The 13,038-nt window shown below is 41.6% G+C and overlaps 1 protein-coding gene across 1 annotated transcript in view; it reads left to right on the top strand.

The window, feature by feature from the left end:
• Positions 1-6,819: 6,819 nt before the first annotated feature.
• The window catches only part of NDUFV2 (NADH:ubiquinone oxidoreductase core subunit V2), a 15,413-nt gene continuing 9,194 nt past the window's right edge, over positions 6,820-13,038 (top strand). The window contains exons 1-2 of the mRNA XM_085319245.1: positions 6,820-6,954; positions 9,034-9,096. Coding sequence (XP_085175371.1) covers positions 6,913-6,954; positions 9,034-9,096 — 105 coding nt within the window. The 5' untranslated portion in view covers positions 6,820-6,912. The remainder of the gene's footprint in view (positions 6,955-9,033; positions 9,097-13,038) is intronic.

Below are 13,038 nucleotides of genomic sequence, written 5' to 3'. Positions count from 1 at the left end.
TACAGCAGTTTATTTTTCTATACATCAAATCATTCCTAAGCCTAAATTAATATTTAGCCTGAATAGAGAAGCAATGTAAGAAGTRAAAGCATATTGTTTAAACAATTTGGAGGATGTTCTTCCTTATATCTTTTGGTATCCAACTTGGGAGACTAAGTTAGGAAAGYAGCTCTTCAGGCTCTACATATAGACAGTAGAGAATCAGGTAACTGTAGAAGGAGTGTAAGTTCCTAGCTAGGTCATTTGAGTGTCTAATATTAAGTATGTGAATACATTCACCTCCTCATCCCATTCTATTAATAGTTTAATTGAGAGGAATTTGTTCCTAGTGCCCTTCCCACGGTGTTAACTGGGAAACATGAATGCCCAGCCACTGGGAACTGAGCTTCTCTTAGACCATGGGGAAAAGATTGCCCATGGAATAGGACACCAGGTTATAGGTCAGTGGACTTGTGTTCTTTTCCAGCTCTGTCAGCGACTTCTTGCGTGACCAGTGGTCAGTACACATCTGCCTCACTTTTTCCTATCTGTAAAATAGTGATTCTTAACAACATTCTGAAAGAGATCTTCATCTTTGGATAACTAGGTCTTAATTATATGCTAACTACAATTATTTCATTCCCAAAACAAATATCTACAGACACATCTAAACGATTGTTATGTACTTCTAAACAACATGAGTAGTACAAATAAATGATACTTAAAATTACTTAATTACTTAAAATTAAAACTTCAAAAACGTTTCCATGTTCATATATAATATGAAATGTACTTCCACACAAGGGTGGAATTAAAACTGCTGAAACAGTATACTGAAACACTGGATTTGTAAYGTGAAGAAGAGCATATGTATTCAGGGGACATAAAAGATATCTTTGTACAATACCGTGGTGTAAATAGAAAACATCATTACCATTAACAYATCCTTCATCATTCCTTATTCTGGCAGTAGAAGAATTCTTCAAATGACTGTATAGGCTTGCTTATCAGAGCTCAGTAACATTAAAGCAATGACTAGAAACATAAGCAGTACGCAGGCATGCTGAATAAAGTGCAATGTGCCCTAAAGGAAGTATGCTGTAAAAAAAAAACAAAAAAAAAAAAAAACAAAAAAAATCCCATGTTTTTATAATCATATGAAATGTCATCTGTATACAGAGCAGATTATATCATGAAGGAAGCACAGGTTTTATTACTTCTGTATTTAAATATATATTAAACATTATGATAAACAATAAATTACTTGACTAAACCACATGCCAGTATTTTACTGATATATATTGACAAGTTACATAGCTACAGCAAAACTTCCTCTCATTCATTCAGCAGGTATCATTTGATGCCTATGTTACAAACACCTTATCTGCACTAGGTACATAGCACTRCTTGAGCTCATTTTCAGTTTCTTTCTCCAGCATTTACTGGTACTGCTACCATTTGCTTCAAGCACTCTGTGGAACACAGACACAGGTTTACTATCTGTAGTACTTAAGCCAAGGAAGCCAATAAATAGATCAGTAACAAAAGAACTGAAATATATTTGTTATACACAATGGGCTGTGAAATCACACACCTTATAAACTTGTGGGTCAGATCCTCAGCTGAGGAAAATCAATTTACTCGCCTCTCTTTCACTAGAGCTTCACTTTCCACCATCAAAGTACCAAGAGCAAATGAAACTGCCATTTCCCTTCTAGCTAAAATTCAATAGTAACTATCCATAACTTTTTTGTTTTCTAGCATTTCTAGCAAGTCTAGCTCAGCATTCCAAGATCTACTGTGCCTATAATGAAATGTGTTTTATAATTTTAAGAAACTAGCAGAATTATTCTGTTGAAATAATCTGTGTTGTTTACTCCAAATGTTTTTGTTCCTCTGATACTTTAGGTTCTAAGGAAAGGATTATCATCCCTTTGCAGTGCTATAGATACAAATTGTCACTTGTTCCTTACATTTTCTTCTTATCTAAGTTCCCATGAGCATAGGACAAGAAATCTACAGTAGAAGACTTCCAAGAAAAGAGACAGCAATGTGCAGTGTTGACTTGTAGTAAAAAAATTATAGATACCTTGTTTTATAGAATCATAGAATCAGTAAGGTTGGAAGGGACCTCTGGAGATCATCTAGTCCAACCTCCCCACTCAGCAGGGTCACCTAGAGCAGGTTAGACAGGGTTGCATCCAGGCGGGCCCTGAAGATCTCCAGAGAAGCAGACTCCACAGCCTCTCTGGGCAACCTGGTCCAGGGCTCCGGCACTCTCACAGGGAAGAAATTCCCCCTCACGGTCAGGCRGAACTTCCTGTGCTTCARTTTCTGCCCATTRSCTCTTGTCCTGTCACACRGGACAACTGAAAAGAGTTTGTCCCCGTCCCCTKGACACCCTCCCTTCAGGTACTTRTACWCRTTGATAAGATCCCCCCTCAGTCTTSTCTTCCCCAGGCTGAACAGGCCCAGCTYTCGCAGCCRTTCCTCRTAGCGCAGRTGCWCCAGCCCTCKGATCATCTTCGTAGCCCTACGCTGGACTCTCTSCAGTAGCTCCATGTCTCTCTTGTACTGGGGAGCCCAGAACTGGACCAGTACTTGAGATGAGTTCTTCTCCGCCCAACTCTCCAGCCTGTCCAGGTCTCTCTGAATGGCAGCACAGCCCTCAGGTGTGTCAGCCTCTCCTCCCAGCTTGGGATCATCCGCAAACTTGCTGAGGAGGCACTCTGTCCCCTCATYCAGGTCATTGATGAAGAAGTTGAACAGGATGGGACCCAGTACTGAGCCCTGGGGGACACCACTAGCCACAGGCCTCCAACTAGACTCCATGCCACTGATGACAACCCTCTGAGCTCTGCCTTTCAGCCAGTTCTCAATCCACCTCACTGTCCACTCGTCTAATCCACACTTCCTGAGCTTCTCTAGGAGGATGTTGTGGGAKACAGTGTCAAAAGCCTTGCTGAAGTCAAGGTACAAAACGTCCACTGCTCTGCCCTCATCTACCCAGCCAGTCATTCCATCATAGAAGGCTATCAGATTGGTTAAGCAGGATTTCCCCTTGCTGAATCCATGCTGACTACTCCTGATCTCCTCCTTTTCCTCCATACATTTTTCCTCCATCTGGAGATGACATCCAGAATGAGCYGTTCCATCACCTTTCCAGGGATGGAGGTAAGGTTGACCGGCCTATAGTTGCCTGGGTCCTTCTTCTTGCCCTTCTTGAAGACTGGAGTGACATTGGCTTTCTTCCAGTCTTCAGTCACCTCTCTAGTCCTCCAGGACCTTTCAAAGATGATGGAGAGTGGCCTAGCAACAACATCCACCAGCACCCGCAGTACCCATGGGTTCATCCCACCTGGGCCCATGGATCTGTGGATGTCTAGCCTGCCCAGAAGGTCTCTAATCCTATCCTCCTCAACCGAAGGAAAGTCTTCCCTTCTCCGGACTTTCTCCCTCATGTCCAGGCTACAGGATTCATGAGGGCTGCTCTTAGCAGTGAAGACTGAAGCAAAGAAGGCTTTCAGTAATTCTGCCTTCTCTGTATCCCTTGTCACCAGGGCCCCCGCCCCATTCAGTAGTGGGCCCACATTTTCCCTAGTCCTCCTCTTGCTGCTGATACATCAACCAAGATTTTATCTGTAACTATTATGTAGTCTATAGCATTGCAAAAAAGCACCTTTTTAGCACAGAAGATATGGCCAGTTAGCTTTGGCAGTGTCACACCTCTTCTTTAGAAATGCCTTTTCAGATGTGGTAACACGTTCTACACCTTCCAGGTTTCTCTGGTATAGTAAGGATTATTATCATCCCAGGCAGCCTCCACCCTACAGCTAGAGCTCCCTGGAGTTCACTTCCAGTTTGGTTCTTAACTGTTATTCAGTGCTGTGGATAAGCAATTGCATTATTTTTTTCTGTTCCATGTTCCTTCTCCTTTTTCCTTCCTTTTTGTGTTCTTCTGCAGTTGTTTCTCTGAAGAGAAGTGTTTCATAGAAATGGTTCCACGTACAATCTCAGCACTATCCATATAGGTGTCTTTGTTGGAAGAATTCTTTCTCTGATGCTAATAAATATCCATTTTAACATTTACAGTTCTCAGCTGAGTGTGTTACACTAACAGGCAGTTCATTGTCTGTTTTGCCTTCAGTTTGCTTACAGAAATGAATCTCAGATTRTATTTAACACTAATCCTGCTCTGCAGTACACATAAATTATTGATGGATTAAGTGTAATCGATCTCAAGTACAGCACCATTTTTAATTCACTTGAAACACTCCTAGGGATATACATCATTTTTTTGCATAGTCTTGCAGTGTGATAGTTCCAACAGATAATTTTTGTTTTCTGATTATTTTAGATCCTTATTATTGAATATGACCTATTTTATTTCCCTCCTGTGTTTTCATACATCCTAAAACAGAATACCATCCTGGCTAAATATGAACATTATGAACATATGAACTAACATTTAATGCTGAGGTTCTAGCAAGATCTTAATGCTTTCCTTTTTTAAAAAAATATTTGACAGCAGAGCTGATTGAAGACTTTATAATGTGATAAGAAGCCTGAGATACCATTTGATAGTGTTTATATTCTTGCCAGATGACCTACTTTCAGAAGAATCTCTTCAGATGGCTTGCCAACATTCACAGTCCCTATACTGCAAATTACTTAATATTTCTTAATATTAGAGTATGTATCTTAGAAAATAACTCAAATATATTTCCAGATATTACTGGTTATTTGCATTGGTACAGCTAGAAGTACTACTTTTGAGTGTCAGAATATATGCAGTGAATGCCTGTACATCATGGATCATGGGTTGGAGATTWTTWTTTTTTTTTTTTACATTTCAAGACAGAGGTTAATGTGACAGTCATTAAGTATCCCCAGTATGTTTCTATCTAAAGCAAAAAAGAAATAAATGCGATTATTTGGCATAATGCATTCTAATAATGAAATCCAATGATACAGTAAATAATTACCGGATTGCAAGAATAAATCTCTAGCCTACATTTGCAGAAAATGGTAGCATTCTCCATCTCTCCCATAACACTTCATGCAAGCAGAGCTTGTGAGGCTGATAGGTGCAGAGTGTGAGGCYACAGAAAGAGATAGTCAGGTCATTTCTCAGCTCTTGCACACCTGCCTTCTTGGGGATAGACACAGGTACAACAGTTGCTATTTTCCCAAACCCTGTATCGAAAGAGGAAACACAGGGAGTCCTGTTCTTCTTTATGCAGCTTCCTTTATTGCTGTGTCACACTGGAAAAGGAGTTTCCTAAAATAATTGTGGTCCATAAAAGACTCTCTTAGATATCACTGCCTACTTGAGTAGTTGTATGCACATGCTTTGTCATGATATATCAGGTCCCATGTGGACAGTACTTTTGCATTCCAGTTCAAGGCATGTAGAAGGCAGAATGCACAAAGCAAGTGGCTAAACCTGCAGATCACTGCAGATACTGACTCCCATTCAAGTTCACAGTCTGTTTCCAATTTATTTGTTCAGTATTCTCATCTGATAAATAGCCTGAGTTTAAAACCTGAATGCTTGCAAATGCTTTTGTTTCTTGCCTGTTAATGCATTCCTGAAGTCCAAATGAAAAAAGTGTGTATTGAGCTCTTATGTAAATAATAAATTACTATAATTATCTATTGTGTATTATATAATTGAATGTTTATGAATCTGCACATAAAGAATCCCTGAGTCTGATCATACATGGCTTTTGGTATTCTTAGCCTGTATGCCTAGGGCACATTCTCAACAGGATATAAAAATTTGGCCTAGTAACAAAATCTGTAATCTGTGCTTGTATTATTGCTGCACCATTATAATTGCACTGCTTTAGACAGTCTTTTAAGTGAATTAATCTTGGGGTAACATATGAGTACAGAAATAAGATTGATAAGAGACTAAACAATTAGTAAAATCAAATCCACAAAAATATACTGGTAGCTGCACTTAAATCACAAATGCTGATAGTAGCTTTCAGCATTGAGGAAATGAAGAACAAGGAGCAGGAAGACAACTACTAACTGCAGTAAATCTAAAGTTAAATGGCAGTAATCTAACCAGAGAGCAAGTGCCACATCCTAGCTGATTTGTGCAAATGAAAAGGAGAGATGCCCTGGACAACTTTTCTTTCCAGAACACAATAAACATACCTGCTAATGAAGTAAGTTCTTACTAATACTAATGAGCAATGGTTATCCATTTTTCTTTTTACTCCTCGTGGAAGAAACTTATTTGCTGTTTGAAAAATAGTTGGCTGTAAGGTTGCTGWTTTGTGGAAGTGATCTCTACATTTTCAGTGGATACCTGCCACTTGAAGGAAGTCAAGCATTTCAGGCACTTGGATAAACAAATTCTGGCTTTTCCAGTCATGGACACATCTTGTCAATCCTGCGTTTTTAAATGCAGTAAAGAAGCCGCCAGAAAAAACCCAACTGATGTAAAGCAGAGATGAGGAACACCACCCGAGCCTTTCCTACGGCAGATACCAGTTCCCTTCACAAGGGCTCTGGGGCAGACCCCCACAGACACGCCATCTTGGGGTGCCCGTTTTTCCTCGCACGGCTATGACAGCGGAGGGACTAAGCTCCACTACTGCTTCCGCAGTCCTAACCCCACACCCCTGCCGGATGCCAGCGTTTGCCCCGTGCAGACCAAAGCCCCTCGCTGCCTCCTCGAAAAGGCAGCAACCAACGGCCACCACACGCCAACAGTAAACGGCGGCCGCGCGCACGCGCACGCCCGAGGCCCCGCCTCAGCGCCCGCCGCGGCGGTTGCCCCCCCCGTCCCCTCCCCGCGCGCGCTGGCGGGCGTCGCTGGCGCATGCGCGGGGCGGCTCTCCTTGCCGCTGCGCCGAGGGCGAGCGCAGGCCTCAAGGAGAGTGACGAGGGGGGGTCGCCGGCGCCGCAGCCGCCGCCATGTTCTTGTGCGCTCCCGTMCGGGCCGCCGCGGCACACTCGGTAAGGGAAAGGCTGCCGGAGCGGCTCGTCCTTCTTCCGCCGGCGAGAGGCGGCCTGCCGGGCGGCGTCGCGGCCCGAGGAGGCCGCGGGAGGGCTGGGGAAGGGGGGCGGCGGCGAGGCGGGTTGGGGCGCAGCGAAGGCGGCGGCGATGGCGGGAGCCCCTCGCCGCGGTGTCGCCGTTGCAGGGGCAGCGCTCCCGGGTTTCTTCCCCCGTCAGGGGACCTGGGCTTGCCGCAGTTGGTTGTCTTGCCCGCTGCATTGAGGTTAGCGAGCCCTAGGGCCGCCGCTTCTGCAGCGGGCTCTCACGGAGAGTGCTTGGTGTTTGTTGTAGGTTACCGAGAGGTGTTTCCTAGCGGAAAACTATGTTTTTCTGAACTATTTCCGACTTTCCCTTGCTCGTAAGGCCAACCTTTGGAAACCCCTAACGTTCTCTTAGTTTTTTTTTCACTCCTTAGTTAACTCTTCACACCAGTTGAAATTATTCAAGGCAGTTTAAAAATAAGGGCTTTTCAATACTTTTTCACGTCTGATATTCTWCTGTTTTTTGGTCGTCGGGAGCAGAAAAGTACCTTGGGAGAGAATAAGCATTTTCACTTAGAGACCAGGAGGATGGGTGTTTTCATAGTGTCAGACCTAAGATGTCTCCCTAAATTATGAAGCTCTCGCTTTCTGTATTTGTTGGAGTGAAACAGATTCTTGCAGAGGGCGATCTGGAGCAGGCATCTGTCTTYAGTGCCCTGAAGTGCTTTGGAGACTGTTTCTTATCGACAGCTACCTGAAATTTTTGATGTACTGACATTCCTTTCGGAGCCAAAACTGTGTTGGATGCCTGTAGTGGGATTTATACCAGAGCATCACAACTTCATTTATGTGTTCATTTCAGCACTGTCTGCTGAATTTCACGTTCACTTGTATGTGCTGYTTATGCTTTGTTTTCTTTTGTCTAATTTCTACATGTTTTCTGGTTCAGCAAGGGCATTCAACCTGGGCCCAAAATGTACTTCTGGCTGGCTAGTGCAGTTAGCTTCATGTGCTTCATGTCAGTTGATAAAGTAGACTAAGTGCATCCTGGAAAAGGAAGCAAGCAGGAAAGGTCTGTAGTCCACGGAGCGATTTGTGTATCCCAGAGGTCATTGTCGCCCCCTGAAATCGTGACAGAAATTAATGACTTCCCTAGCTGCTGCTTAGAGCTGAACTGGAAGAGGAGAGCAAGGAGGAAATTGTTGCATACTGCATAGTATGCATAACACTGCATTAAAACAAAACAAATCCAATACTTCCTAGAAGGACTGTTCATGTGACAGAGAGTGACTGAAGTTGAAGGTGAAACTGTGATCTGCTGCTGAAAAGATTAAGCTGCTTCAGTTTTTCTTACTGAGCATTGACAATAGTTGCCTGGTAGCTTGGCATAGATTTCAGATTGAGGGATTTTTTTTTTTTTTTTTTGTGTTTTTTTTTTTTTTTTTTTTTTTTTTTTTTGAGAGCGATATATATTTATTCTACTCTGAGAACTCACACTAAGAATCAGCTCTTTTTGGCATGATGGAGCCGGATAGCTGAACAAAGCTTGCATAGGGATCTGTGTTTTGCTGGTATTTCAGGTGCATAACCTTATGATTTGTGCTATTAACCCTACTGTTATTATTCAGTTATTTAAAAGCTGCTGAAGTCTAAGTGCTTACAAGAGAAGTATCTCAATAGTTGTGGTAGTTTCTGCAATCTTTTTAAAGTATATATAGTATAAAATAACAAATTAAGAAATTCTTCATGAAATGTTTGATGAGAATTTGTATTCAAGGCAGTTACGCTAAGCTGTTACAAAAAAATACCAGTTTGAAGTTGAGGATTTCACTTCCACATTTTTTTGAAATGATCAAGGTGAGTTAAGATATGTGCTCTCCTAATAGTACAGAAGAGCCCTTAATATTCTCCACTTGACTTAATTTAAATCATTAGTGATGACAAGACACTCAGGTTTACAAGCAGACTAGAAATGAAGCTAGTTCTGAAAGCAGTCTATAGCAGCTGTGTAAATCATTGCCTTTTGATTTAATACTGTCTACTTTATTTTCTTTGTAGATAAGACAAATCCGACACTTGCATAGATCAGCTGTGTGCAATGCCAGTGGAGCCTTATTCGTGGTAATTAATTTTCCATTTCTCTCTCTCTACCTTATTGAAAAGAGGATGTATAGCAAGATTTATGTATGCTTTTTTAATCCACCTGAAGAACTTCATAAATGAATCATGTTAAACTTCTAATTTTTGAAAATTAAAAATGAAATAAAAATCAAAATAAAAACGAATCTTTCTTTACCCCAGAAACAGGTACTAAAGAATAAGTTGAGAAATTTGTTTAATCATACAAGCTGAATTGAACTGTAACTTTCTAGGCAGGCAGAATTTCCTGGCTTCTAAAATTTGCCACAAAATTTACCCTTTGGTGTCATTCTCACTAAGTTCACTGGCATCTGAAAGAGTACAGTTCTCACTTGTATTATGTGTCATGTAGCACACTGAGTGCTATATTCATAATGAGACCATTAGGCCTTATTGTAATACATAAAATAATAAACATAAAATAAACAGTAATAATGACTGCAGGCCTCCCCTTCTAAATATGAGATGTATGAAATGGATGTGTTGTCTTTGTACYTCTGAAGAGAACCTGAAGCATCTTTGAGATTTCGTCTCATTCTGCTCTATTCAAGAGCTTTGTCTACTCTGCAGTTCAACAGTTTAGTAATTTGGCATTTTCAGACATCTAGTAGAAATCAGCGTTTTAACAYAGAGTTAACCTTTTATTTGGAGCTGTGTGCCCAGCATTTTGGGGCRCTCTTTTCTATTCTGCAGCTATCTCTGTAGCTTTTCTTATAATTGGAATACAGTACATGCTTCATACACTTTTCCAGAAACCAGATCRGGCATTGGTGACTTATGGAGTGAAAGTTAGTATTCAGGGAATAGAGGAAACCTGAATGTAGGTTGACAAGCTAGGAAACTTCAAAAATAGACTGATGTTGGTGAAGGCAAGGCGAGGAAAAGGTGATTTTTGGCACCTATATTTACCATAGAGCACAGCTGAAGTTTCAGGCTTGTTTCAGGTAGTGAACCAACTTCTTTGCAATGTAGGTGAAAAGCTAAGTTATTCACGTTATTCTACTGTAATTCTTCTGATCTCTTTAATAATTCTTTGTGTCCAGCGGGACAGATGCATTTTATCATAGATCACTGAAAATGCATAATAAAGTAGCACAGTTTATTATAAACATCCAGTAGCCTTAGTACCTTACATGGGATAATATCATCAAACAGGAGGACACAGGTATCTGGGTGGGCTCTCACAGTGTGGTTCTCGCACTGTAAGTAGGGTAGGCTYAATGATGCAATACAAATGTGATATAGTCAAGCTGTCCTTGAGGTAAAAACACATTATATGAGACTTTGGAAACTGAGGAGCGCAGAACAAGGGAATCAGAAAAATGTGTCTGGACCTTTTTCTTCAACAGATTGTGATATTTAGTCCAGACATTGTTGTTTTCACTTGTTTGTATATGGGAGGAAGCCTTAATATATTCTTTTCAGTGTAATATCTTTTCAAATATTGTGACCTTAAGCAGTGAGTCTGATCTTGTTCTCCAAAATTCATAGCTTAAAAAAACAAACGACAAACACAYCTTTATCAAACAGGAACAAATTAGCTAATGTAAGTCTCAGATAAATGGTACATTTCAGATAAATGGAAAATTAGGGAGCAGGTGATCAGCATCCCAGGCAGCTCAGTAGGCCTAGTGATCTGTAAGCTCTTTAGGAAAACTATCAAAYTGCTTGATGTCCACAATACAGAATTAAATGAAGCTCACTTATGAAGCTGGAGMACAACAGGTGTGACAGATTTTTAGTTAGTGTTCACTTGTGGTGTAGCCTTTTATGACACATCTCAGGACCTTGCTGCACAGAACTGACTGTGACAGACTGTAGCTGCAGATAAAAATAAAAAATCTTCATTACCCTGAAATACATAGGAGGAGGATTATCAGTTTGGAGATGATACAGTGGAATTAACAGCTGAACGAAGAGGGAGCTTTTAATAAATCAAACATATTTATTTGCAAATGAAATYGAGATCAAGTACAAGCATAACTATCAAGTATGTATGTAAGGCAAAACAGCAGCCTGAAACAAAACAGACATGCAGATTTAAGGAGGAAAACTTAACTTACARAAATACTRATCAYGAATCTGGTCTGYGCAGCTAAGAAATAGAGCGAGTATGTAAAGGAAATAGTGTAGTGGTTATCACATCTGCTTTACAYGCTGAAGGTCCTGGGTTCAAGCCTCAGTGGAACCRGCACCAGGAAATCTTTGGGAGGTTGGACTAGATGATCTCTCAGAGGTCCTTTCCAACCTTACTTGATTCTGTGATTCCGTGAAAATAATTAAAAGTTACCCAGTACTTCCAAGCAGTTTTTCCTCCCATCAGCCTCTTTTTGAGAGCTTTAATTGAAATTGGTAGAAGACCTTTGCCAACATCRTGTATGAGGAGCCAGATTCTTTATTTGGAAAGGTCAGTCTAAAATACTGGCAGTTGTTTTCTTAAAAGGTGTTTTTATGTCATGGTCTAGACCACATAATAAGCAATACATTCATACTTAATAGTAGATCGGTGTGTTCAAAGTATATAAATTATCTTTCTGTAATTCTTGTTACTAGGGAAGTCATCCTTGGWAGATAGGCATATATTGACAGTAGTTTTATATGCAACTTGGAACTATGGCAGGGTGTATAGTGCTCTCGAATCAATGGTGGCAGTAGCACTCTCTGCTCCAGGATGTARGTGAGATAAGCAAGAGAGTCTTTCACTAGAAAAACAGGTGAAATTGGARGTTAAGTATTTGGTCTTTCAATATTAAATTTTCTAAACCTAAGAATCTGCATAGAGAATGCTGAGAGCTTGGAACACAAGTTGTGCATTTGAGATCTTTCACGGTATTAAGCCTTTTCGGATCTTGTAATGCAAAGATTGTTCAAAGTATCCTTGAACAATCCTTGATCCTATTTGCTGCTTAATAAGAAGGCGGTGTGGAAATTGCAAAAGCATGCTAGGTTACTTGAGAGATAGTGCAGTGGATTTCCTTCTCCTTAATGCACTGCTTAAAAACCCTTATTTACTTGTAAGTCTTGGACTTCTTTTAACTTCAAGCCTCAAGAATAGGTTGCATTTTTCCCCAAACTTTCAATTTAATTTAAAACTTTCTCAATTTTAATTTTATTTTAATTTTAAATTTGACTAAAATTGAAATCAGACTTAGCTATGAGTATTTGGACAGGGAGGTGGATTGAGAACTGGCTGAAAGGCAGAGCTCAGAGGGTCGTCATCAGTGGCATGGAGTCTAGTTGGAGGCCTGTGGCTAGTGGTGTCCCCCAGGGCTCAGTACTGGGTCCCATCCTGTTCAACTTCTTCATCAATGACCTGGATGAGGGGACAGAGTGCCTCCTCAGYAAGTTTGCGGATGATCCCAAGCTGGGAGGAGAGGCTGACACACCTGAGGGCTGTGCTGCCTTTCAGAGAGACCTGGACAGGCTGGAGAACTGGGCGGAGAGGAACCTCCTGAGGTTCAACAAGGGCAAGCGCAGGGTCCTGCACTTAGGGAAGAATAACCCTAGGCACCAGTACGAGCTGGGGGCTGACCTTCTGGAGAGCAGCTCTGCAGAGAAGGACCTGGGAGTGCTGGTGGATGACAGATTGACCATGAGCCAGCAATGTGCCCTTGTGGCCAAGAAGGCCAGTGGTCTCCTGGGGTGCATTAGGAAGAGTGTTGGCATCGTGTTGAGGGAGGTGATCCTGCCCCTCTCCTCAGCCCTGGGGAGGCCTCATCTCGAGTACTGTGTCCAGTCCTGGGCTTTCCAGGACAAGAGAGATATGGAGCTACTGGATAGAGTCCAGCGTAGGGCTACGAAGATGATCTGAGGGCTGGAGCACCTGCCCTGTGAGGAACGGTTGCGAGAGCTGGGCCTGTTCAGCCTGGGGAAGAGAAGACTGAGGGGGGATCTTATCAATGTGTATAAGTACCTGAAGGGAGG

This window comes from Rhea americana, unplaced genomic scaffold, assembly GCF_003343005.1.
Source record: "Rhea americana isolate MKP2758 unplaced genomic scaffold, rheAme1 scaffold_58, whole genome shotgun sequence".
Taxonomy (NCBI): Eukaryota; Metazoa; Chordata; class Aves; order Rheiformes; family Rheidae; genus Rhea; species Rhea americana.
The sequence above is the reverse complement of the archived record's forward strand: the minus strand, read 5'-3'. Positions and strand labels throughout refer to the sequence as shown.